The 26,953-nt window shown below is 49.4% G+C and overlaps 1 protein-coding gene across 4 annotated transcripts in view; it reads left to right on the top strand.

Moving 5' to 3' along the window:
* The window catches only part of WDR27 (WD repeat domain 27), a 95,790-nt gene that overhangs the window by 5,088 nt on the left and 63,749 nt on the right, over positions 1 to 26,953 (top strand). For 3 of the 4 annotated variants that reach the window (XM_084775433.1, XM_084775432.1, XM_084775434.1), the window contains 14 exons: positions 17 to 209; positions 1,426 to 1,567; positions 4,786 to 4,928; positions 7,789 to 7,902; positions 9,821 to 9,872; positions 11,207 to 11,277; positions 12,178 to 12,280; positions 13,238 to 13,355; positions 14,688 to 14,791; positions 16,188 to 16,255; positions 16,516 to 16,637; positions 17,017 to 17,099; positions 18,752 to 18,830; positions 20,855 to 20,932. In XM_084775433.1, the coding sequence (XP_084631559.1) occupies positions 42 to 209; positions 1,426 to 1,567; positions 4,786 to 4,928; positions 7,789 to 7,902; positions 9,821 to 9,872; positions 11,207 to 11,277; positions 12,178 to 12,280; positions 13,238 to 13,355; positions 14,688 to 14,791; positions 16,188 to 16,255; positions 16,516 to 16,637; positions 17,017 to 17,099; positions 18,752 to 18,830; positions 20,855 to 20,932 (1,445 nt within the window). In that variant the 5' untranslated portion in view covers positions 17 to 41. The remainder of the gene's footprint in view (positions 1 to 16; positions 210 to 1,425; positions 1,568 to 4,785; positions 4,929 to 7,788; positions 7,903 to 9,820; positions 9,873 to 11,206; positions 11,278 to 12,177; positions 12,281 to 13,237; positions 13,356 to 14,687; positions 14,792 to 16,187; positions 16,256 to 16,515; positions 16,638 to 17,016; positions 17,100 to 18,751; positions 18,831 to 20,854; positions 20,933 to 26,953) is intronic. The other variant, XM_084775435.1, reaches the window with a different exon arrangement.

Here is a 26,953-nt window from a genome sequence, read left to right as displayed (position 1 = left end):
CACTTTGTGTTTTCAGGCTGATAGAGGACATCCTCACAGAGATGCCCTCCTCGGATGGCCACACAAGTGACATCGTAGCAGAAAGATACGTGGCTGAGTCTAAGGAGTCTGCAGCACATGCTCCACTTGCCTGCACCACGCAGCACTGTGCTTTCCCTTTAGATGGGAACCGTCTCTGTGTGTGGAGCCCCAAGGGCCCTTCTCACCAGGCAGGTCACAAACCAAGGGTGTTGCTGTGGGTCCAGGGTCTCAGAGCCTTGCCCTGCCTACTTGTTTATCCCAGAGTCTAGAACATTGGCTTTCATGGAGTAACTGTGAGCTATGGCAGAAGGATGTTGATGAGCAAACCTTTATGTCAGGTTCTTTTTTTTTTTTTTTAAAGTACAAATGCTCTGGAGCTAACTTTCTCTAAAAAGTTTTTACAAGAGCTGGGTGTGGTGGCGCACACCTGTAATCCCAGCATTCAAAGAGGCAGAGGCAGGTGGATCACTGTTAGTTCAAGGCTAGCCTGGTCTACAAAGCTAGTTCAGGACAGCTAAGGCTACACAGAGAAATCATGCCTCAAAAAACAAAACAAGAATATGAACAAGCAAAGGCCTATCTTAACTCAACGAAGCCCCCTTCATTCACACTCCAGCCTGAGGTGTCTTTTTGCAATGAAGAATAAAATGTTTAGGAGAAAAGTGTGCCATGTAAGTGTGCACATCTGGGAAGCCATGGTCAGGCCAGGCCTTTTCTTCTTGCCACATGCAATGCTGTTTTTACCGCTAGAGCCGGAGGCACATTTACCTCATGTTTAAACTTGACGTGAATGGAATTTATGTGTGCTTCTGTAGCAGTTTGTTCCGTTCACATGTATTTAGGAGGTCCTGTACTTCTTCCTTTTCATAGCTTCACAGCACACTGGATAGACTACATTTTATCCATTGGACTGTTGGTAGAAAGTAGTAGGCTTTATTTATTTATTTACTTATTTATTTATTTGCCATTTTCTGGTGCACCTATATGGAAATGGCTGAGTTACAGGAGATGCACATCCTTAGTTCTCAAGCGGCTGTGCCAAGCTGTGTCTCGCTGATGGTCAGAGCTGTGGTTGAACACACCTTGTTTGCACGTGATCCTTTCAGGCTAGCCCTGGTGGGTGTGGCAGCCCCCATTGCACAATACGTTAGAGCTTTACTATGACCAGAAGTCAGTCTTACTGCATGCTCACTGGCCTCGGAGATGCTCAGTGTGCAGATGTTTGTGTTTAAGGACTGCCTCTTTTGTTTGCTGAACTCCCTTGTTGTTTAATTTTTCTGTTACATTATCTGTATTTTTCATGTTGGTGTGAAGGTTGCTTCAGAGAATAATCAGCCGTGTGTTCAGGAATATGAATGACTTAATTAAAAGTCAATACATGTGATGAACTTATTTGTTTTTTAGCTTCTCACCCTACAAGGACACCATCAATTGATTACTGCTGTGGCTTTTGGAAATCAAACAGATCCACTTCGACTCTGTTCTGCATCCCAGGATTGTGTTATAATGTGGAGTGTGGATGAATGCAGAGAGAAGACACTTCAAGGTAAACAGACGAAGCACAGTTAGCAGCACTCGAGTGGAGAGGTGCTGAGGGTGTGTCTGTGGTGGATGCAGTGGTAGGTAGAGGGTTGTAGCGGCACACGGGCTGGGTCATCACAGTGGTAGGTAGAGGGTACAGACAAGCAATCTGAGCAAGCCACGAGGAGCACATCAGTGTCCAGAGCTCCCTCATGGAGTCAACATTAGTCCCTGTCCTGAGGTCCTGCCTGACTGCTATGGATGGTGAACTACAGGCCGTATGATGAAGGAAACCTTTCCTCCTTAGTTGCTTTTGGCCATCATGTTTTATCATAGCACTGGAAACCCTAAGTAAGGCCCCTGCCATGGAGGAAATGGTGGTTTATTCCTAGTACCACCTAGGGAGTGACTCATCTGTTAATCACTTGTAACATCCAGGGAGTGGACCTTTGCACGCCCCTTCAGTGCCGCAGGTGTCCACGTGTACCTTGTCATTAGCCCACTGGCCTCTGCTCTGAGGTACCCTGATGCAGAGGACTGCTGGCGTTATTCTGGATTTTCTTATTTTAAACATCCATATTGCAGACTTGAGGACCTGTGGACAGTCTGGATGTAGTACCTTACCTCATGCATAGGCATCCTAGGGGCTGCTTGTGTTTCCTACTGAAACTTAGTGGTGCAGGAGCAAGGTCCCCTGTGTCAGAAGAGCTGCACATGTGAGGCTGTGGGTGGAAGGTCCGTGTGTCAGGGCGCCTGTATCTCCGAGGCTGTGGGTGGAAGGTCCGTGTGTCAGGGCGCCTGTATCTCCGAGGCTGTGGGTGGAAGGTCCGTGTGTCAGGGCGCCTGTATCTCTGAGGCTGTAGGTTCACAGCTGTCTGCGTTGTGTGGTCTCTGAGGTTTTTGTTTTCCCGTGTTCAAGGTTACCATGTTTTTGGTTTCTCATCTGCACGTTGATGCATGGAAGGTCTGGCTCTGCATCACAACACAGTGCTCACTTGACATTTGTCTCAGTACATAATGAGTTGTTCCCATGTCTGGTTAGTATGCTGACGCTCCTGAGCTGAGAGTTGTTCCCATGTCTGGTTAGTATGCTGACGCTCCTGAGCTGAGAGTTGTTCCCATGTCTGGTTAGTATGCTGACGCTCCTGAGCTGAGAGTTGTTCCCATGTCTGGTTAGTATGCTGACGCTCCTGAGCTGAGAGTTGTTCCCATGTCTGGTTAGTATGCTGACACTCCTGAGCTGAGAGTTGTTCCCATGTCTGGTTAGTATGCTGACGCTCCTGAGCTGCATTGTGGGTTTGAAGGGAGAGTATGTCTGGGTAGCAGTAAGCTCTCAGTGTGGCTCTTTTGTCCTCTGCAGGAGTGGGAGCCGAATTGTATTGGTTCCTGAGAGCATTGCGGGTTGCTCTTTCCCATCAAATCTAGGTCTGCTGTTCGGGTTGTGATTTTACTCAACCACTCCTGTGCTCGAGGCCTACCCCTGCCTTTCTGTTTGCACCTTGTCCTAACTTAGCGTCCAGATACTTCCTGCTGGGAATTCCTTGTCATGTCTGAGAGCACTGTAGATGCAGGCACGGCCATTCCTGCCCACAGAGCCCCTCTCACTGTCCTTTGGTCTGGGTTCTCCGGGCCTCCGTCTTTCAGTTGCTCAGGTTAGAACCTCAGATCATCTCATTTCTAATCCACGATGAGTTCCATTTGTTTTACCTTTAAACCCTGACTCACGCTTTGGCGCCTCTCACACATCTCTATCTCCTAAGGCACAAGCTACCAAACCCTTCCTCTGAATTCCCACGTTAACTCTTAGCGTTTCTTTGCCTTGATCTCTCCATGCCTGCATTTACTTCTCCAGCACGTAAACTGAGGGCGCTCTCAAAGTTACTCATCTCTGTCCAGTGCATGTGCAAAGCCCTGTCACTTAGAGAAAGAGCCACACATGCAGGCTCCACCCTCAGCCTGGTGGAGCAGGGACTCAGATGCTGGAACTCTGGCTATGGACTCAGGCGCCATCTTTGCTGCAGGCTGTTTCTGGCGACTCTGCAGCCCTGGTCCTTGGCTGCTTGGTCACCTGCCTCTCTACATGTGGCACCTTGTATGTGTGGTGCCATCACTAACTCTCCATGGAAGTCATTGGTCTGCTTGTTTCCTGGGGTCGACTGTGCTCAGTCTTCACCTCCTGTATGCTGATCTGTCTAGTTGGGGGCTGACCGTGCAGATGCTGAGAAGAGGCTGGCGTGGCACACATAGCACAGGGCGAGTCCGTGAGCGAGTGAGTTTGTGATGCACATACATTCCTTTTCATGGTGTTGCAGACAGGGTTCTCACTGAGGGACTGAAGCGCAGATAACTGGAGCAGTGGAGCGTGTGTCTGTGTGAGGGACTGTTAGAACGCCGTGTAGGCTGTGCTCACAGCCATTCTGCAGTGGCTTTCGTGAAAGGCCAAGACTCTGGAAGTTCAGGCCGTGAGCCTGGGTGTCAGCACTCCCAACTTGGTGCTGGAGTCTCATGAATCTATACAGAGCTGCTGGTCTCTAGTCTTAGAACCCCACAGTAGCTCTAATAGCGAAGGAAGCCCCAACAACAGGGCAGATGAACTTGCCATCAGGAGGGAGGGCAAGCAGGCAGAAGGTGAACACTCTGTTTTTCCACGTCCTACTATATGGGCTGCCACAGAAGATGTGTCCTCCAACATCCAAGGATCCAGATTTAGGGTGTGTCTTCGCACCTCAAATGGGCCAGTCAAGAAAACCCCTCACAGATGTGCCCAGCTGCTTGGGTTTTACAGATTACAGATGTAGTTAAGTTGAAGACTGAGACTAGCCACCACACAGGCTCTTCTGGTTGGCTGGTGACATTTCCCAGGCTCAGGGAAGATGGCAGTCACAGTTTGGCTAGTGTGGCTGCCTTGAAGCTACAGGCTGGCACAGGGATATTGTCATGGTGTTAGGAGCCCCAGCGGCCAGAGGTCTGCTGCTGCCCACACCTGTTGGAGAGTGTTCCTTCCAGAGTCTGTACAGCAATGGGCACAGGGAGAAGAGCTTGGTCTGTGCAGCAATTCTGGGTGCCCACGGCCTCAGGATGCTAGTTTCCTTATGACTGTGGTCCAGTATTGAAATGCCTCAGAAAAAAGACTGTGCTCCACCGTCTCATAGCAGCAGATCGTTGTTTCTCTGCTTGTAGCTCTAGAACAGAGAACTGCACAGGGCCCGTGCTTCTGATGCTAGCATCTCACATTTGCTCTAGGGCTGACTCCTCGGGGGACTGTCCTGGGTTCGAGGGACCATCCTGGGCTCCTTTCACAGACAGTGCTGTGTTTGAGATTTAGTCTGGATGATCGCGCTATTGCAGTGTGTGCTGGAAACAAAATATCCGTGATGGATGTGGAGGTAAGATGACACTCTGTGGGGGTACCGAGCACACGTTGGGATACATTTCAGGCTGGGCTCTTGTTGCTGAGTACTTCATTTTCACTTCCCCCTTTAAATCCAAAAAAATAGATTTGGTAGAATGTGTTTTGTGAAGATGTTGTGGGGAGACTAAGGACAACATCTTGACATTGTCACCGATACGCCACCAGAATCGGTGGTCACGTACGTGTGTCAGGGATGCCTCTCAATTGACACTTTTACCAAGAGAGCTCTTTCTTGAACAGTCACTTGCCTTAGGAGTTCCCCAAGAATCTGCATAACACAGTGCTTCCGCTGCCTGTTTGTCAAAATCCATTTTCCGGTGTGACTCAGACCTTTTAATTTTTTCTTAACCAAGGCAGTTTATATAAAAGTAACCATCTCCTAGGCTGGGATTGCCAGCCCAGCCTTTGTTGGGCACTGGGCTTAGGCTGTGCTAAAGTGGTGCCACGTGTGAAATAGTCTTCCTGGAGAGAGGGAAAGAGGCTGTGCCTTCCCAGTTCAGGGGAGAGTGGCCAGTGCCTGGAAAGCTGGTTTACCCATTTCCAGTTAGTACAGTAAATGAAGTGCTTTGCCTTCTGTGGTTTCTCTTGCTCTCTACTTTAAAACTTTTAGGTCAGGAAAGAGTCATCAGGTGCTTAGCCTAGGCCCTAGGACACAGAGAACACTGGTGATACCCATGTCCTAGTCACTGTTGTGTTGCTCTAGAGACACCACGGTCAAGGCAGCTCTAACACGGGGAAGCATTTTTGGGAACTGGCTTGTACAGGTTCAGAGGCTTAGTCATTATCACCAGGGCAAGGGAGCCTGGCAATACACAAGGTGCAGGAGCAGTAGCTGGGAGCTGCATCCTGGTTCTCAGGCAGGGACAGAAAGACTCTTGGTGTGGCATGGGCTTTTAAAGCCTCAGAGCCCTTTCTCAGTGACACCCTCTCTACAGTGGGGCCACACCTCATCCTTTCAAACTGTGCCTTTCCCTGGTGACACCCTCTCTACAGTGGGGCCACACCTCATCCTCTCAAACTGTGCCTTTCCCTGGTGACACCCTTTCTACAGTGGGGCTGCACCTCATCCTTTCAAACTGTGCCTTTCCCTGGTGACACCCTCTCTACAGTGGGGCCACACCTCATCCTCTCAAACTGTGCCTTTCCCTGGTGTCACCCTTTCTACAGTGGGGCCACACCTCATCCTCTCAAACTGTGCCTTTCCCTGGTGTCACCCTCTCTACAGTGGGGCCATTCCTATTCTCACCATCACACGAAGGGAGCACAGTGCTCTGTCCAGACAATTTTGGGGCTAGCTGAATAAAATTGAGGTTCACATTGAGAGAAATAACATCTTCTCACACAAAAGTCATAGCTAGGAGACTGGGTTGGCATGGAGTAGCTGTCACGGCTGGAGGGCTGACATTCAGCTCTAAGTACTAAAGCTGTTGTGAAAACACCCTGAGGTAGTTAACAGATTTAAACTAGGCTCCTCTACTACATAGCAAAACTAACCACCAAAGGGAAGAACTAACGTTAATTAGCACAAGGGAGACCAGATGAATTAGACAGATAGTTAAGATTGCTAGTGTTTAAAGTGGGGAAAATGTTCAGAGAGCAAAAGTGATTGACACAGTGTTATGTGTCAAACTTAAGACAGCAGAATTGTGCCCAGGCTCAAGCTGTGTGAGCAGCAGGCGTGCAGTGTGAGAAGCTGTGTGAGCAGCAGGCATGCAGTGTGGGAAGGCTGCTCAGGGAGAGGAATGTGCTGGAGGGGCACAAGGAGCAGTGCACGTCCACAGGCTCCCCGCTCCCAGAACAACGTGCAGCAGGCCACAGTTCTCGGAAAGACTTGAAGCGAACACTATGAAACATAAACCACTGAAGCCATTAAGCCATTAAAAGGGTATATAAAGTATTGTAATGTTGAATAATCTCCTCTGCCCCTGGGACCTGAGGAGAGCAGCAGCTGCCACTCCCAGGAGCTCCTGCTGCTCTCATAGCCCTGTGCTCCACTGACTTCTCGGCCAAGCCTGAGACCTGAAGGAAGGGAGCGCTGCCTCCTGAGCAGCTGTTGCCATGCTGTCTTGTTACATGTTAGCTCTCTTTACCAGAGAGTAGCTTCTAAGGGAGGGAGAAGGGCGGGCAGGCACATTCAGGTGGGCAGTAAAGAGCCAGGCAGACAGTGATGGCTGAAAGGAACCGTTGTAAAGGTTGAGCATCGTACCTTCTCCTGAGCCTTATGGGTTGCTAAGGAGAGTGTGTTGGGAGAAAGCCACAAAGACAGGAGCTCTGCAAGATGCCAGCTCCCTGTGTTGTGCCAGGTCGGGTGGGACCGGTCCTTACCTTTTACTGACAGCTGATGTACTTCCCTCAGAGCTCGGACATCAGCTTTTTAACATCAGCTTTTTAACTTCTAAGTTGATATAGATATGGAAGATCCAAATGTGGAAGAAGGGGTGTGTAAAGTAGAGTTTATTCTTTTAAATATTCTCTCTTATTGTCCAGATAAAAATTGTTCTCTCCCTCCCTCCCTCCCTTCCTGTCCCTCTCCCTCCCTCCCTCCCTCCATCCATCTCTCTCTCTCTCTCTCTCTCTCTCTCCCTCCCTCTCTCTCTGTGTGCATGTGAGCACACGTGCCACGGTACATGTGGAGGTCAGAGGACAGCTGCAGAGTTGGTCCTCTCCTTCCACCACATGAGTTCCCTGGTCTGAGCATCTGTCTTCAGGCTTGGTGGCACGTGCTTTTTCCTGCTAGGCCTCTGCCTGGCCGTGTAAACTTTATTTCAACAAGATCTCTTTTCTGTGGTGATTGTTCTAGAAAATTGCATAATAACATCTTTTACAAATCCTAGAAGCAGTCTGTGCTGGTGGAGCTGCAGGGCCATCAAGGCTCAGTGACAGCAGTGGAGTTCTGTCCCTGGCAAGCACATACTCTTGTCTCTGTGTCTGAAGACAGAAGCTTTAAGGTGGGTAGCACTGGCTTGGGATGCTCGGGATGTTGTGGACAGATGTGCTGCTGCTGTTTGACTGCTGCTGCTGCACGGGCTCTTCTTGTAGTAAAAACCTGATGGAGAGAAGACGGCTAAGAGCACCAGTGTCCCTGTAGGGGCCCAGGACCCTGTCCACACAGCGGCTCCTCTCTCTGGAAGTCTAGTTCCAGGGGCTCCAGTGCCCTGTTCTGGCCTCCATGGGCACCTCTCACATGTGGTACACGTACATGCATGCACATGGGCACCTCTCACATGTGGTGCACGTACATGCATGCACATGGGCACCTCTCACATGTGGTGCACGTACATGCATGCACATGGGCACCTCTCACATGTGGTGCACGTACATGCATGCACATGGGCACCTCTCACATGTGGTGCACGTACATGCATGCACATGGGCACCTCTCACATGTGGTGCACGTACATGCATGCACATGGGCACCTCTCACATGTGGTGCACGTACATGCATGCACATGGGCACCTCTCACATGTGGTGCACGTACATGCATGCAATGGGCACCTCTCACATGTGGTGCACGTACATGCATGCACATGGGCACCTCTCACATGTGGTGCACGTACATGCATGCACATGGGCACCTCTCACATGTGGTGCACGTACATGCATGCACATGGGCACCTCTCACATGTGGTGCACGTACATGCATGCACATGGGCACCTCTCACATGTGGTGCACGTACATGCATGCACATGGGCACCTCTCACCTGTGGTGCATGTACATGCATGCACATGGGCACCTCTCACATGTGGTGCACGTACATGCATGCACATGGGCACCTCTCACATGTAGTACACATACATGCATGCAAGCAAAGCACTGATACATATGCTCTAGAAATGAACACACTTTAGAGAATGCACTTGAGGAGGCTATTTTCTCACCACAGAGACGTGCAGCTTAGACATGCTGATGGCGCCTTGTGGCATTTCTTGTGTCTCCAGCGCTTGGGTACTGAACAACTGTGAGGATTTTTCTTAACTCTAGATCTAGAGTGAATAGCATATGTATCTGCAGTGTGCCCTAGTGACCAGCAGCCGAGGATCTTGAGTGAGTAGCATATATATCTGCAGTGTGGTCCAGTGACCAGCAGCCGAGGGTCTAGTGACCACAGTGAGATGACTCCATCAGTACCGAGCTTCAGAAAATGTAAAGCAAAATGCAGGTTCACTTCGGAGCAGCCTCAAGGTAGCTCGTGTTGCTACAGTTTTACTAGCAAAAGTTGGTCATTTTCCATTGTCCTGAAAGAAATGCTGAAAGTCACACGTGTGTATTAAACCCCAAAAGCTGCGAGAAGACATTCTGTGGTCATTTTGAAATACCAGGTGGGTCCTGGCTTCCTCTGGGAGTCAGCAGCTGTTGGGGCCGAATCCACATTGCCCTCCCTGGATGAGCGACGCTGCCCTGCAAGTTATTTACATTCCAGACAGACACAGAGGGCTCCCGGATCGCTGTGGTCATTGAGTGATGGGAGCTGACATTTTGGGATATCCTTGGAGCTGAGCCTTCCACAGAAGGGAAGCAGCCACCTGACTGTCATGGTTGGAACTCTGCAGCCGGGGCACACCCAGGGACATGCTGGCACTTCTTCACTGAGCCCCTCACTGGAGAGTTGGCGCTATACCAGGGACTGCCCTGTGTCTCAGCTGGGCCTGCAGTCCTCCCCGATCCGCAGGTAGTCAGTGCTGGAAGAATCAGAGTGTTTTCATCATTATTCTGAAATCTTGGGTTTTAATAGCACAGTCATTCAATATGTGAATTTTAATTCTTTATTATACAGATTAATTTTTATTGCTTAAAATTTAGTTCATGGTTTAGCAATAATGGCATATTTATTATGTCTCTTAAAGAAATGTCTTTCATTTAAAGGTCTGGGACTATTGTGTGGGATCCTTGACATACAGTTCATCCATTTTAACAGGTAAATCAAAGACTTTTCTACATTCTAGCTGAGTAGGCTGTGTAAACAAACTCTCCAGGTGTGGCAGACAGAACTCATCCCAGAGTGTAAGCATTACGTAGCCAGACAGCATTGACTCCCTTCTGTCTGCTGAGTGTGCAAACTTTAGCTACAGTCTCTGAGCATTTTAACATAAACATTCATGCACACATACATGCATGCATGCACACATACATAGAGGCATGCATGCAGCCTCTGAACAGCTGTTTCAGGTAAGTATGTAGAGTAGGCTGGCTCTCACATGGAGAGTGCCCTCTGGTGCCCTGTGGAGGCTCCAGAGCTGGGGGAGTGTGGAGGGCACCGGCACCTTTCTCACCAGGGGCCGCTCTGGGCAGCATGCCACACACTGATTAGGCTGAAGCACTGGTCATCTTGTGACTTCCAGGATAATTGTCCCTGGAGCCTGGGGCGGTGTGTGTGTGTGTGTAATGGGACAGCTCACCCCGGGCCCTGTATTTCCCCCTGCACCTCATGGGGTTGCTTCTGGAGTTCCACGTTGCCCCAGGTGTGCATCAGTGTTCTGGGAGAACAGGACGACCAACATTAGGGTCTTTCCTCGCCTTTGAGAGGCCTTATAAAAATGGAAAACACAGGTGCCCTGGTGTCCTGCTGGAGGTACTGTTGTTATTTTCCAAGACAGGACATTTTGAGGTCAGTCACCCACATGCAGAATATTGTGTTCTGACAGCCTGGAGTTGTGACCAGGCTTGGGCATAAAGCACATTTTCTGAAAGTTTTTTTTTGGGTTTTCTGAAGACAATTTTGTGGAAGAGTTTGATAGGGCAACACAAGTGTAGACTGTGCTGTCGACTCACCACGATGCCATTTGTAGCTCAGTAAGGATACACAGTGTCTCACAACCTCTGTTTATCTAGTTCTTCCAAATCCTTGATAGTGTCAGACTACATTTGAAGTAAAATTAAATTTTAGGGAATCTCTTTACCTGCTGTTTCTGTCATGAAGTCCGTGGTTTCATTGCTGTTAGCCTACAAGAACTCTCTGCCGGGCTGCAGGGCTGCAGGGCTGTGCCCCCTCCTCTAGGCTGTTGACCGTTGCCCTGGGCCCGCCCACTGTGGGCAGCTGAGATGGAGCTCACCAGGGCCTACTGACGCCCGCGGTGGTCCATTCCCACAATGCTTCTTACCTGGACAGCATCCCTCTTTTCTCTCTTGCTTATGAATGTCTCCAATTCCTATCCACTTATAAATTTGCCTCCTGGTATGAAGATGAGGAATAGAGCTGAGTCCTGCAGCAGGAGCTCTGTCTCTGCTGAACGTCCCGTGTTCCCTCCACAGCCTACCCTCTCCTCAGCGTGCTTACCCGGGAGGAAAGTCCACAGCTTGTCACTGGCAGTGCCGATGGCCAGGTGAGAGCCCTGTGCAAGGTCTCTGTTTTATGTTGCCACCTGCAGTGTGCTAGGCTTCATCCCACTGTGCACCTCAGTGGTGGGGTTTGGGGGTCCTTGGTCTGCATGTTTAAAAAATGCTGTGCAGTATTTGAATGTGGCAAAAGCTAGAACTATTTGCTCAGCCGTTAGCATTAGCTTTGTATAATTTTAAAACAAAACATTTATTTCAAATTATTTTATGTAGGCTTTTTGAGGGAGGGATTCTTTGTGTATCCTTTGCTGTCCTGGAATTCCTTCATAGACCAGGCTGGCCTCAAACTCACAGAGATCTGCCTGCCTCTGCTTCTCCGAGTGCTGGGATTACAGGAGTGTGCCTGGCACGAATTTTTAAAAATGTAAACACTCTAGGTTTATTTCACAAAGGCACTGCTGATGTAAACATGATGAAGATGTACTTTAGGAAGCTACAATAGTTTATTTTCTTTTTTATAAACTCAACTGCCATTATTCTGTGTGCTAGGGCTCAGTAACATGGTAGAAGTGCTCATGACTCAAAGGCTATGGCATGTGCTGTGTAAACCCCATAGGTGCCTCTGTGTGACAACAGGTTACAGTAATGTCTGTGCAGGTGTCAATTAGACACAGCAGTGTCTAATGAAGTATAGGTGTCTCTGTATGAGAGTGAGTCAAAACCATGTCTGACCTAAGGTTCTGGAAAAACTTCCTCAGTAAACACCTGCTTGGAAGCTGTGCAGCCTTGAAGAAGGAACTAAAGCAACATTCAGGGCAGCTGAAGTGTCTGAGAGAAGCCAGGAGCATATCTGATGCTGTTACCTGCCTTGCCCCCACTGCCCTTTGGCTTTGCAATAAGTGTCATCTCCAGAAAGAGATCTGTACCCACATATTTTGCTTTTGTAGCTGTGGATCTTTAGTCTGATGGAGAGACATCACTACCACTGTGTGGCACACGTGGACCTAAGGAAGGAAAGTAAGACATTCTCCATCCGAAGAAGGATGGCTGGTGAGTGCAGCCTGCAAGGTGCAGGCTCCTACATGGACACAGCACTCGGGCACATACCAGGGTCTCTGTTGCCAGGATGGGAAGGACACCGCTGAGCCCCATAGGTTCTATGCCCCAGGCTGGAACTGCCTCATAGTGGGGCTATGGGAATGGAGAACACAGATACTTGGGTTGTCATGAAAGCAGGAGCTCAGGAGGGCAGGCCGTGCAGCCATCAGGAGTGGAGGAGGGTAGGCCGTGCAGCCATCAGGAGGGGTGCTTTGCCCCCTGGGCTGCTGCCTCAGTGTCTCCTCCTTCAGGTCTCCAATCCTGCCTGTACCTCCTGCTCCTCGCCCCTACCCTTCTCCACATCCTACCCCTGAGCCCTTCCCTCCCCACTAAGCTCCCCTACAGCCCCTGTGTCCACCTTGGTCAGCTCCACACCTCCACTCACCTGCTTTAGGTCACTGAAGGCCCTGCCCTCACTTGGGAAGTCATGGCTTCTTTTCCCAGTGAGGCTGAGGACGGTTATGCTGTGTGCACTTGTTCCCACGTCACGCTCCTGCCCAGCGTTCTTGTTGATGGCCATTCTTTAGTTTGTATTTCTGTATGGCTTTAAATGATTTATTTTTAATAAGGGACAAAATTATTGTTCTGCCAGTATGAATTCAGCCATGATTTTTCTTACTTTTTTTTAATAGTCACTCATCCTTTTCTGCATCTTAGATCCATTTTAGGAGTGGTGGCACTAACCTCTTGGCACTGACGTCTCTTTTCCCACGTCCCACCCCTTATAGACCCAATCTAGGGTGCACTTTTAGCCTTATTTTTTCTTAGTCTTCAAAATCTGAATTTTTAAAAAAATTTAGGATTCGTTCTGTCAACATGTATTTCTGAAACATCCCACATCTGCTCTTGTCTATTAGTTGATTGCTAAGCAACTTTTCTTCTTAGGTAATCAATAACTCTGTTCCCTAGAAGACAGTCAGTACCACGCCGTACATGAGGTGGATAAAGGGGGAGAGGCTGAAGCAACATTCCCTGTCCTGAGCCTGGCGCACTGTGACCTCTGCCTGCCGGATGCCCAGTGCGGAACGTACGTATGATGGGCAGGGCCAAAGCCGAAGGCAGGAAGCCTTCTAACTGACTCCAGTGAGCATTAAATTCAGTTTTACGAATGATGGAAGTAAAAACCAAGTTCATGTCTGTCTTATTTTAACTGACTGTAAGTGTTCCTAAAATGGCATATTTTAAGTCTTAAGCTTTGTCAGTTTTATCCAAGCCTTGATAGCAAAAGGAATTAGGTAACTTTTCTAATCAAATCTAGGCAGATGGAACCTCTGTATTAGGGCCTTTTCTTGGATTGTGACATGGCAGTCTTAGCTCACTCTCTCTTCTCCCCTGTTAAAATCAGTCCCATAAAGTGAAGTGACAAGGTAGTTGAGCTGAGAGAGGATTGTGGAGTACACACCTAGCTTGAGGGAGCCTGATGAATGGCTACAGACTCATGTTTGCTTTCTGGTGAGCTCCGCCACTGTGGACCAGATAGCCCCTCTCTGAGCTCACCTGTATTTTCATAAAAGGAACTGGCAGCACCTTCAGGTACAAGGGTCATGGTGACATTGATCTGAGCACGTGCCTGGGTCCTCACATGATCTGGTAGGCTTCCAAGTGACTGAGGCATCACCTGCTTTAGTAGACTCAGTAGAAAACATGAACCTCCCAGTCAGAGTTGAGCAGTGGCCATGCTGCCACCATTGGTGATGCGTGCTTCCAATAGACAGGAGTGGCTCATTGGTAACTCAGCACCTGATTCCAGGGTGTAACAGGGGAGAAGACGTGACTGGCTCAAGTGCGCTGTGTCCAGCCTCACTGTATGGAGAAACAGGACTGCTAGGGCGGTGCTGGGGAGCGAGCTCGAAGAAGACTGTAGAGTTATGAAACTTTCTCAGTTTCTCCCTTAATCCAGGTGTCACACAAATAATTGAGATTCTTTTATATTTGTTTAACAATAAGCTTCACAACACAATAGCTGAGCAGTTTTTACGCTATTCTTAACCCTCTATGCTAATCCTGTTTCCTCCCAGTGTACATCCCAGAGATACTTTCACTTTGTGGCTTTCCTGTTCCAGCTCTCTCCTGACGTCTCTTGGACCTCTCCTGTGGCTGGATCCCCTACTTCCTCTTCTAGCTCCTCCTCCCCTAGCTGGCAGGAAGTCCATCCTGTTCTCTCCCTTGCTCAGTGATTGGTTGTAAGCTGCTTTATTGGCATATCAGGGGTCAATGAGGAGCAAGATTTATACAATACTGAGACAGGAGGTTTCAGAACAAGGCCTGCAACCAGATATGGGGGACACAGAAGTCAGCATTTGAATTACACCATAGCCTTGTGCCTGAAGAGGACCGTTTCTTTCTTTTTTAAGATCAGTGTTTCTTCTGAGTACACCAGATGCCTGTGGGTTGGAAGCTCAACAGCTTTATTCATATTGAACCTGTCGAGCTTTGAATTGGAGGCCGCTGTACATTTCAAGGGTGAGATCTTGAATTCAGTAACCTTTTATGTCACTCTCTCATAGTGTGATGGCTTTCTTAAAAAGATAGATGGGGAGTAAAATTTTGGGGTAGAAAACCTGCCCGTTTGAATTTGATGATGAGTAGATCAGTGACCTCCATGGCCCCTGCCCGTTTGAATTTGATGGTGAGTACATCAGTGACCTCCATGGCCCCTGCTCAGACCATCGTAGTCCTTGTGCCATGGAATCTGAAGGACACAGCTTTAGTTCTGCTCTGAGGGGACAGTCAGCACCGCCATCTCTAGGCTCCTGTGGGACTCCCTTCCTGTGTGTGTGTCAGGCATGTAGACGCAGGCTCATGCAGGCTCGCAGTCTCGCAAGGCTCTTTTCCTCACTGTGCTGATGGCAGTGTGCTCTGAATACTTGATGTGGGACTAGACAACCTACAGGGAGTTGCCCTCACCAGCACTGTGTTCTTAGTCTCTCCCTGGAAGAAAGGTAGGAACAGTTACCCATCCCTCCTCTGGCCCAGCAGCCCCATGCTCTTATGTGCCTCAGGTCTGCTGTTTGTGTGGGAGACAGGGGGTTCTCCTAAGTGTGAAGTTGTCACTTCCTCTGTAGATCCTGAGGCTTACCTCAGATTGCCATTCATGGTGAGTGGCAACCCTGCTTGGTCCTTCCCTGTAGCTCTGTTGTCCGTAACACTCTGCTCTTGTCAGGTGCTCTGAAAACATGACTTTCCTGTCATTTCCTGCTTCTCCAGACCTCAGCAGGGTGACTGTGTGGTTTAGCACAAATTTCTCCTTCCCCTGGCCTGTCTTTGATGCTTGTCCCAGAGGTCCTTTGTCATTGTCACCTGTACTTCTTCTCGGCTGTGGGTTCTGCCTGCAAATCCCTGCCAGGACTCCCAGCCTGACTCCCCCTGCACGGTCCCTGCCAGGACTCCCAGCCTGACTCCCCCTGCACGGTCCCTGCCAGGACTCCCAGCCTGACTCCCCCTGCACGGTCCCTGCCAGGACTCCCAGCCTAACTCCCCCTGCATGGTCCCTGCCAGGACTCCCAGCCTGACTCCCCCTACACGGTCCCTGCCAGGACTCCCAGCCTGACTCCCCCTACACGGTCCCTGCCAGGACTCCCAGCCTGACTCCCCCTGCACGGTCCCTGCCAGGACTCCCAGCCTGACTCCCCCTGCATGGTCCCTGCCAGGACTCCCAGCCTGACTCCCCCTGCATGTTTGTGCCCTTGCTCATGTCTGGATTCCTCACAAACTGTGTGACAAAGGGCCAGCTGTGGGCTCTGTATATCTTATAGCAGAACAGCACTAATTTAGTACTTATAAGCAGGCTGGACAAACGAGTCAGCTACTTACTTTATATTATCAACCTTTCAAATACTTATCTTCAATGAAAATCAAGAATTTCAGAGCCTGAGTATACAAGTTGCTGGGTCCTGTGCAGTGATGAGCGAGGCCACCAGCCCCAAGGTGAGTGGTGACACTTGTGCTGTGGGCAGTTCTGTCCAATGCAGTCCCTTGTGCTCGGATGTGTTCCCCTTCACTGTGCCATTATAATAACAGTCTTGGTGATTCTTCACATGGGAGATTATGGCCTGTTGTGCATGGGTCTCCCTGTTTGTACATGTGAGGCAGATCTGACTGTTAAAGCTGTGTTGATGACTGGAGAACTGGGGCACACCCACAGGCCTCTGTCCAGCCGTGCTGCTCACCTTCTACATGTCTCATAGGTACTTTGCATACTCTCATCTATGTTTGGGAATAAGATTGCCATGTTGGAAATCAGCCTGGCTGCTCTGCTGAGCTCTCAGCAGGGTCCTGGTGCAGGAAGGATGCTTTCCGTGCTGGCAAGGTACATTCTCTGCACGTTGTTTTGCATGCATGTCTTACCTACCAGCTAGCAGCGTTTTAGGTCTTTTCCATTTGAAGAAATACAGTGCTATTACACTAAATACAGCAGCCATACTGGTGCTTTGTGAATTAATTTTTTATGCTATGGTTCATAGCTTAATAATAAAGTACCAATTTATGTCAAAGTAGAACATAACTATAAAATAGCACTTTCATAAAAGTATGTCAGTATAAAGATAATGACCTTGGTAGTTTAATTTACAAATACTGTGAATCTATACTTACATGAGTTGATTTTACATTGTCCTTAAAAGTATATGTTGGATTGGAACAGTTCTATGATATTGTTTTCTCTCACAATGTGGCTGTTTTTATTTTAGCTGCTGTGTCCCACCAACTTCTCCACTGTATTTTGGAATTGCTAAGGAAAAATGTCCTAAGCCTGCTACTTCCAAACAGCATGGTTAGTATAATACACTCTGACACACATGCCGAGGTCGCCAGCTCCCTCACGGTCACTGCTGAATCACTTTGTGAACTCACATGTGCAAAAAGATGAGTCAGTGCTGCTGCATCTGCCTCCTCAGACTCACTGTGCAGCATCTTCAGCAGGGAACATACTCTGAACATGGCCTGCTGCGTTTGGCATGCCTCACAGGAACTCAAGGCTGTGTCTCAGTGCTGACGTGGTTTCTTGGGGGACTTGCAGTGGTGTCTTTGGTGGATCCTGGGGGTTGTGCAGTGTGTTATCACATCATGCACACTTCAGTGTGTGTTTCTGAAATACCTAGCCACAATCACATCCTGCCACAAGTAGAAGTAATTTCTTGTATTAGCCAGTCCATAAAAAATTATTATTAACTATGTAAAAAATTGGTTTTGGTTTGTTGTAAACTGTAGCCAAATAGTCTTCATTGCTTTTCCAAAATATATATTTAAAGTTAATGTCCATGTTAAGATGGCAGAATTAATTGTGTCCCAGTTATTTATAGTATGCAGGAATCATTGATGTTGATGCTCCCTTGCTTTTCCCTTCAGTGGTCAAATTAAACTCACTCTTATAAACTCTCTTGATTGACTTGGAAGATAAAGACCCCCAGTCAGCTGCACTGATGCACTCTGCACATACATGCCACAGCTGCACTCTGCACATACATGCCACAGCTGCACTCTGCACATACATGCCACAGCTGCACTCTGCACATACATGCCACAGCTGCACTCTGCACATACATGCCACATCTACACTCTGCAGGTGCACACCACAGTGGCACTCTGCACATACATGCCGCAGCTGCACTCTGCACATACATGCCACATCTACATCTGCAAGTGCACACCACAGCTGCACTCTGCACATACATGCCACATCTACACTCTGCATGTGCACACCACAACTGCATGTATCCCTGCCTTTCACCCTCTACTGCTGGCTCAGCCTCTTCCAGATTGCCAACCTGACTTAGATGAGGCACTAAACCTCCCTTGTGTTTCTAGGACCTCTATCATCTGGAGCCCCCCATTCTGCGGTGTAGAAAGTCATTAAACCCTTGAATCTGCATTGTGAGGCAGGTGACTGCCCTTGTTTGCACCATGCTCTTCTTGGTTGTCCCCTAAGTTGAATTCCTGTCAGGCTGAGGCTTTGTGCTGCGTTCCGTTCCTGTGAGTTCTTCCAACAGGACCTTGAACAAGACTGTAGTCCAAATGCACTTGAAATACATGCTTTTGGCATGATGCCACACACTTTTAATCCCAGAACTCTGTGAGTTCAAGGCCAGCTTGGTATACAAAATGAGTTCCAGGACAGCCAGGACTGTTTTGCAGAGAAACTCTTGTCAAAACAGCCAAAAACAAACACCCCCCAAAGCAAACAAACAAAACAGAGAATGAGAAAGAGAAGAACCACACAGTGGTGCATGTAATAATGCATTCTTTTCTGTACCTTTAATTTCCTTGATGAAGTTTTGGCTGTTATTCCTTGCCTTACCTTTTGTATCGAGCCTCTTCATTTCATAGGTCAGAAGGTCAGTTTGTTTGGAATTCCCTGCTTTGGGGAGACTGTCTTTCTGGGACACTGATATTGTGATGCTGCTTCCTTTACTTCGTGTCCTACAGCTGTGAGGAGTGCTGTGGAGGACCGGCCCCTGGTTTTCCACACCAAAGTTAGGTCATCTGGCTATGCGTCAGCACCACAGTAAGTACAGCCCTCGTGTCTCTGCGGTGGCTGGGTAGACCTGCGAGTAGACCACTGGGATGGCCTTGGTATGGACGCTCAAGTGTCCTGGGGTTTCCACAGTGCACAGGGTGGTCAGGACCTAAGTAGGACTATAGCATGGGCTAGACCCCAGAGTGCCATGGTCGCTGTAGGGGTGCAGAGGTTGGACAGCTGATGTTTGCTAAATACCTGCGTGCTGCTGCTCTCCACTCAGCTCCTAGTGTTCTCAGGTCAGAAGGCTGGGTGTGCTGAGTGAGGAGACGGTGGGGTCTGGAGAGAGGTGAAACAGGAAATGATGCAGCACCAAGGCGGGGCTAACAGTTTTCTCTGAGTCCATTCACTCTCACATTTGTGGCCTGCCCCCTTCTGTCTCTCTTTGTGTCTGTCTGTCTGTCTGTCTGTCTGTCTGTCTGTCTGTCTCTCTCTCTCTCTCTCTCTCTCTCTCTCTTGTAAATACAGCCTGCTGAGCTCATACGTGTCTTCTTAGGGTTGGCCAATTGGGATTGTATAACCTACTAGTGAGTTCATCTAGAGCCACAGACATTGATTAGAAAAGCTATGTTCCCATGTCAGGGTGTTAAAACTCAGAATATTAAGAATCTGAAGTAGCAAGGCTAATGGTGAGACTACCTATAGACCAAGAAGCACAAAGCATCATGGTACAGGAGAAACTACCACAAAGTCTTGAGGGCCCCCATCCTTTAAGAGCCTCAGGTCCTTCAAAGGCAAATGTACTTTCTCTGTAATGCATAACACCGCCGCCTTGTCTCAAAGCTCGGCTGTGTGTGTCCAACACAGTCCCACAGTTACCCACGGCTCCCTGCACTGAGGGCCTGTGGCAGGGTTGGGGTGGGTCTCTGTCCTCTGCCAGCTGGTGTTCTCACATCACCTTCCCGTCGCCCACCTGCTCTCACCTCAGCCTTGAGACCCTGCTCGGCCCTCTGCAGGCCTCTGACCTCGGCGTCCTGTGTGCGACTGCAGCTCTACCACCTTCCCTGCCTCACCGTGCTTTCTCTTTCCCCAGTGGCAGCAAGTGTGGACAGTTTTACTTCTTGTCCAGTCTATGCACAGGGTGTCTAAAACTCTCAAATAAGACCCTGATGAGCAGATGGCAGGTAGAGAAAAGGAGGCATGGGTAGGTAGAGGATGAGCAGATGGCAGGTAGAGAAAAGGAGGCATGGGTAGGTAGAGAGCTGGCGGGGGGAGGGGAGAGATCACTAGATGGAGAGAGATGAATAGATAGGAGGACGAGCGAGTCACAGCTGTGGCCCCCACTGGCCACTCGTCACAGGGACTCCAGGGTAGGACAGCGATGACTGCAGCCGAGACAGAACCTTAACTCTACTTAAAACAATTTGAGATTTTTGTGGGTTGCTTTTAAATTTGACTGCATAGTACAGTTTGGAGTGTAAATGTCATAGATGACAATGTGGCCCAGAGAAGACACCCCCTGCATAGATGATGGTTGATGGATGGATTGTGAATTCATGCCTTAGAAAAACAATGCAGCTGCTGGGCGTGGTGGCGCACCCGTTTAATCCCAGCAGAGGCAGAGGCAGGCCTGTGAGTTCGAGGCCGGCCTAGTCTACAAAGCAAGTCCAGGACAGCCAAGGCTACACAAAGAAACCTTGTCTTGAAAAACCAAAAACCAAACCAAAACAAAAGACAAAAAAACAAAAACCAGTGCAGCACTTTCATCTGTAAGGTCCAGTGTGGGTTCTGAGGATCCACGCTGGAGGATGGAGGTCCTGATGCTGCCCTGGGACTTGGAGCTGAGCAGCATTAGATAGGTCACCAAGGAAGAGGTGTGTGACATGTGACATGTCTGTGTTGGGGTGAGTGAGTTTCTTCTTGGCCTCCAAGAAGAACAGGAGGCAGCTGAAAAAAATTATATAAGCTTGTACATGCTTAATTTTTCTTTGTAAAATATAAGTATCTTAAGAAACCTAGAATCCTAATTGTTGAGAAAGATATGTAGATATGTGTATATGTTTTCCTTTCAGTGTAACGATGTTCACTCCCAAGACTAACATCAAGCCTAGTAGCAAAAGACCTGCCAAGTGCAAGAACAGCTACAAATGGTGTGTAACTGAGTGCGCGTGTTAGGTCAGTCTGCAGCAGTCTAGGAGCACTCTCAAAGTTCTTTCATAACTTTTACACTCTGTAAGACTATATGTGCATGTGTATTAACGCAGCTATGTCACTGACATGCATCCTGTAAATCACATGCGCTTGTCTCATTTTAGAAACATTTTGGACAGTCTTCTCTTTTATTATGTTATTAGTTTTGAAATACTGAATTTTTGCTAAAATGCAGTTATAGGGAAATATTGTATCTGATGGCTGACCACCCCTAAGAAGCATTTCAGGTCACAGGGATGACAGATGGGGAAGGGAGGGCAGGCAGAGAGGACAGAGGGGCAGAGAGCGACAGAGGGGGAAAGGGAGGGCAGAGCGGCAGAGGGGAAGAGGGGCAGAGGGGGACAGAGGGGCAGAGGGGACAGAGGGGGACAGAGAAGCAGAGGGGACAGAGGGCAGAGGAGGACAGAGGGGCAGAGAGGGACAGAGTGACAGAGGGGGACAGAGGGGCAGAGGGGGTCAGAGGGGCAGAGAGCGACAGAGGGAGACAGGGAGGGCAGAGGGGACAGAGAGGCAGAGGGACAGAGGGGACAGAGGGGCAGAGGTGGACAGAGGAGACAGAGGGGCAGAGAGGACAGAGGGGCAGAGGGGACAGAGGGGCAGTGGGTGACAGAGGGGACAGAGGGTCAGAGAGGGCAGAGGGGACAGAGGGGAACATAGGAGGGCAGAGGGACAGAGGGGCAGAGAGTGACAGAGGGGGACAGGGAGGGCAGAGGGGGACAGAGGAGACAGAGGGGCAGAGAGGACAGAGGGACAGAGGGGGACAAAGGGGCAGAGGGGGACAGAGGGTCAGAGGGGACAGAGGGGCAGAGTGGACAGAGTGGCAGAGGGGGCACATGGGCAGCTGCCTCTTAGTGTTCACTGCTGGGTCCTGACCTGGACACACTGCACATGTAGCCTGAATGTCTGTACAGAGAAAGTTTGTGCCTTGAGCTTGTCTCAGGCTGAGCTTTAAGATAAATAATGAAAAGAGACTCTGGGCTACCTCACTTGACACTCACCTTTATGTACCCCACACCCACTGACTATTTTTACAGAACTGCTCACTGAAACATTGAGCGCTTGTGACTGGCTTTTGTCAATTGCACCTGTTCCCCGCTCACTGCGCTGGTGTGACGCATGCGCAGCGCATCTACTACTCTCACTATTTCACCCTCTTCATCTCTAGCGCCGGCACTAGACCATGTCCAGGTCATCGTGTTCTATGTTTTAAATCTTACACATATGAGCGAGAACATACGGTATTTGACGTTCTGTGTCTGGCATATTTTACCCAACATCCTTTTGTTCCCACTCAGTTTGCTAAAAATGGCAGAGTGTTAGTACATTATGGCTGGATTTCCTTTTTAAAGAATCCTTTTATTTAAGTGGATGCATCTGTTAGTGCACGTGGGCACCCACAGGGGCCAGCAGAGGGTGTGGGACAATGCCACTGAAGTATAAGCCAGTGTGCGTTGTCTAGAGTGGGTGTTAGGGACTGAAATGGGTTTCCTGGAGGAACAGCAAGGGTTGTTAACTGCTGAGCTGTCTTATCTTTTCATGTACAAATGGTGCATATATGCCACGTTTCCCATTTATATATGAATGGGTACCCAGGTTGAACAGTGCCTCAGTGAACACAGACAAGCAGGTGTCTTTTTGGCAATGATTACATTTCTTTTTTAGTTATTTTTTAATTTTAAAAATAGATTTATTACTTATACAGTATTCTGCCCACTTGTGTGCCTGCACTCCAGAAGAGGGCACCAGATCTCATTATAGATGGTTGTGAGCCGCCATGTGGTTGCTAGAAATTGAACTCAGGGCCTTTGGAAGATCATCTCTCCAGCCCTATTCAGTTTCCTTTGAATCTGTACCCAGGAGTAAGATTGCATCATATGGTAGTTTTCATCTTAGTTTTTGGGCATCTCCATGGTAGCTTCTCAGAGTGGACTCAGGGTTTCTCTGTCTTTGACTGGAGTGACACTGTAAATCACACCAGGTGGTATTAACCTGTTGTCAGGACACTGAGGTTTGTTTGTTTTTTAATTTTTATTGATTTGTTATGAGTTTCACATTCATGTCCCTCAGTCCCGCTCATCTCTCCTTACATTTACCCTTTGACATTGCAGCCTTCTCCCCAAATTAAAACACACACACACACACACACACACACACACACACACACACACACACACACACACACCTCACCACCACCATCACCACCACTATCACCACCACCACTACCACCACCACCATCACCACCACCATCACCACCATCACTTCCATCACTATCACCACCACCACCATCACCATCATGACTATCACCACAACCACCACTACCAGCAGCAGCAGCAGCAGCAGCAGCAACAACAGAGCATAGACAGCATCTCCTCATGGATGCTGTAGTGTGTCTCAGTGTGTTCCACAGTACACCCCTCTGTCCACACATATTCACTTGCAGATGTTCATTGCAATGAGTCACTGGTCTGGTTTGAGGTCTCTGGCTTCTGTGACATCATCAATATTGGCTCCTCGCTGTTTTCCTGTTGTTGGTCCGTGTGATGGAGGCCATGCAGCTTTGGATCAGCAGGACTGGCCCTTTCACTCATCCTAACCATTCACAGATGGTGTAGATTTTAGAGTGGGCCAATTCAGAGCCCTGGATGTGGGCCTTGGTGGTAGGTGAGCTAGTCAGCCTGCTGGCTCTCCCTTACCTACATCACCAGAGTGAGCTTTCTAGCACTGCTCTGGCTAGGCCACCTAATGCAGCCATTGGCAGGAGGCAGGGTCAGCACTCCTGCTCTCATGCCCTGAGGGCCGGCTCACCTGTGCCCACTGTGCTGCCCAGTCAAGGTGCCCATGTCTCTAAGTGCTGCAGCCTGTGAGGGGCTGGACCAGCTCTCCAGCTCTCCTGATTGTCACAGGTGCTGAGCGCAGTGGGTGGGAGGCCATCATCCTTGCACCCATGACACCTCATGTAGATAAGTGGCGGGGCCAAGTCTGTAAAAATAATAATAATAATGGCACAGAGACCTATGAAATTTATTAATAAGCTTTACGCACTAAGCTGGGCAGATTCTCAGCTATTCTAACCCACCTGTGCTGGTCTGGACTATTTCCCAGCCGTGTGCCCCACTACCTGCCATCCAGCCTCACCCTGCTCATTCCTGCTCCATCTTTGACCTAATGGCGACTACCTCATGGTGACCTCCTCATGGCTCCTGGCAGCTTTCCTCTTCTTCTGCTCCACCTTGGACCCCCACCCCCACCCCTGGGGCCAGAAGTCTAATCTTCATCTCTTTATTAACCAATCAGAGATGAGGGAGAACAATTTTTACACAACACTGAGATAGGAGAGTCTTCACAGTAGTGACAACGTCCACATCAGACTGCAACCAGATCTCAGGGCACAGAAAGCAGCGTCTGAATACACAGTGCACAAGCCACCCCCAACCCACTTCTCCCTTGCCCCCTGGACCAGGGCTGGCTCTACTGTGCTGCCCAGCTGAGGGGCAGGGCCAACCCACCTGCTCTCATGATCCTGGGCTCAGTTCTCCCACCTTCCTTAGGTGATAAGGGATGAGGGGCAGAGGGTATCCGCCCCCCCGCAGGCTACCTTATGGCAGAGGAATGGCAGGGGCCAGCTCTCCTGTGCTTTTGCCCTCGGGCTGGCTCACCTGCACCCCTCCACTAGGTTGAGGAGGAAGGCCTGCTCTCCCATGTGTTGCAGTTGGTGAGGGACAGGACTAGCTCTCCCAAGGTCATGATCCTTTGGACCACTTTCTTGACAGCCAGAGGTGGTGAGGGATGGCAGTGGGGGATCACCTCTGCCACCATGCCACCCAATGGCAGACTGGTGGCAGAGTCAACTCTCCTACAGTCTCGTCCTCAGGGCTGGTTCACCCACCCTCCTGTTACCAGGGCCAGCTCACTGTGCTGCCTGGGTGAGACTCAGAACCCTCTCCTGAGTGCTGGTGAGAGATGATGGTGGCAGCTCTCCAGAGTGCCACAGTGTGTCAGGGGCGAGGTTGGTTATGCACAGCCCCTGGGCATTCATGTAGTTCCCAATGGCTGCCCTGCCCAGGGACATCCCCAAGCTCTCTTCTGAGCCACCAACCCCTGCTGCTGCACTGTGTGGCTACAGACCCAGACGTGGACCTCAGTGGAGGCTCCTGCTGGGCTGCCCCAGGCCACTCCCAGCAGCTGCTCCTCCCCGCCTGGAGGCTCCAGTTCCTTCTCTGCACAGTGCTCCCGCTGCTGCACTCCCCTTTCTCCAGTCTGACCACACACTCTCTCACTGTGCTGGTTCCCACCTGGCTGGCCATGTGGCTGGCAGGCCCCTGGGTGACATCCTCCTGCCGTGCCGTGTAGCATGGCAGCAAGCAAATGTGCCATGCACTGGGGACAGATCTGTCTGTCTTCTTCCTGGTGTGTGCTGCCTGAATTTGACTTGGTTTTTATGAGTCCTGGGCATAAGACAGCTTTGGCCACCAAGCCAGGATGGACAAAGGACTGCCGTGTGCTCTGCGCTCCTGGCTGATAGAAGAACACCAGTAAGGTGTCTGTGCCCACTGCCAAGGAGGAGTTTAGTTTTTAAATGAACTTTTACTGTTGAGAAGAGTATATTCAGAGCATTTAAATGATTTTTAAAAATACTCTGGATATGGTTTTAACCATACATTTTGAGATTTTTTTCTTAAACATTTTTTTCTTGTCCTGTAATTTCTACTAATCTCTCTCTCAGAAGGTGACCACATACCTATAGCACAAGGTGTCTGACCTAATGGGGTGCTTGATCTTTCCCAGGGATGCTGGGCCTTGAGGTGACCTGAACCCTGCTGCTCTGCAGGAGACTGTGTCCTCTAAGGAGCCCTGTTTACACTGGGCTGTTTCCTACTGTGACAACACTGCTTTATACACAGAGAAAGCCACTTCTTGTATCATTTTGGCTCTTGTGGGAAAAGGAAATGGTATTTCTAAGGTCTAAAATGGTATTTTCCTGGGAAGCAGTTTCCAGATGCCAACAAGTGTGGAGCGGGAAGAATGGTGCTCAGTTGCTGGAGGCAGGGGGACCTCAGTGGAAGCTCCTGCTGGATGTCAGCATACAAGTAAATAGCCCCGCCCCAGAGTGGAACCCAGGCAGCCAACTAGACAAGCCCCCATGACTCTGTCATAGCCATGTAGGCAGGCAAGCTACCTTACAGTGTGGGAACATGAGAGAGGAGTGCCAGGGTCAACAGGGCTCTTTTCCTGACACCTGTTGACTGAGCATAGATGATCTGGCCCAAGTCATCCCCACCTGAAGATGTTGTAATTTACATATCTTCACCTTTATGGGCACACACACACACACACACACACACACACACACACAAAAGCAATATACACTCCATAAGACCTACTCCTAATTTTGGACTTGGATCTTTTCTGAGTGAGTGGTGTGCAGTGTGATCCTTTCCTGGGAGACGCTCACTACAGTGCAGGGTTGGCCAATGCTTGTTGTGGAAGAGGTTTTGTATGAGGTCTTTGTCCCTGCAGTGGGCTTGTGAGCATGTCGGGTGACTAACTAGAAGGCTAGGTTGAGCCCTGCAGCTCTCTCGTTACATGTGCAAAGTGCATTTCTGACTTAGGGGTTTTTCAGCTTATGGTGGTCTACCAAGCCGTGACTGCGCTGTCGGCTGCAGTGTGCCTGTAGTTAGTATTATAACAGCAGCTCATAGATGTATGGCACTAGGGGAGGGGGAGGGGCTTAAGGGGTAAGAGTGGTTGATATGCGAACAAGAAGGCCTGAATTTGAGTCATTAGCACCCATATAAGAGCTGGGCATGCGTGACTGTAAGCATGGTATTGAGGGAAGAGACAGGAGGATTCCCTGAGGAATGGCATCTGAGGTTGACCTCTGGTCTCCTTGCACATGCACAGAGGTGTACATGGACCCACAGATGTATACCTGCACACGTTCATAGCACACACAAACCTAC

This window comes from Acomys minous (assembly GCF_964271855.1).
Source record: "Acomys minous genome assembly, chromosome: 3".
NCBI lineage: Eukaryota > Metazoa > Chordata > Mammalia > Rodentia > Muridae > Acomys > Acomys minous.
The sequence above is the reverse complement of the archived record's forward strand: the minus strand, read 5'-3'. Positions and strand labels throughout refer to the sequence as shown.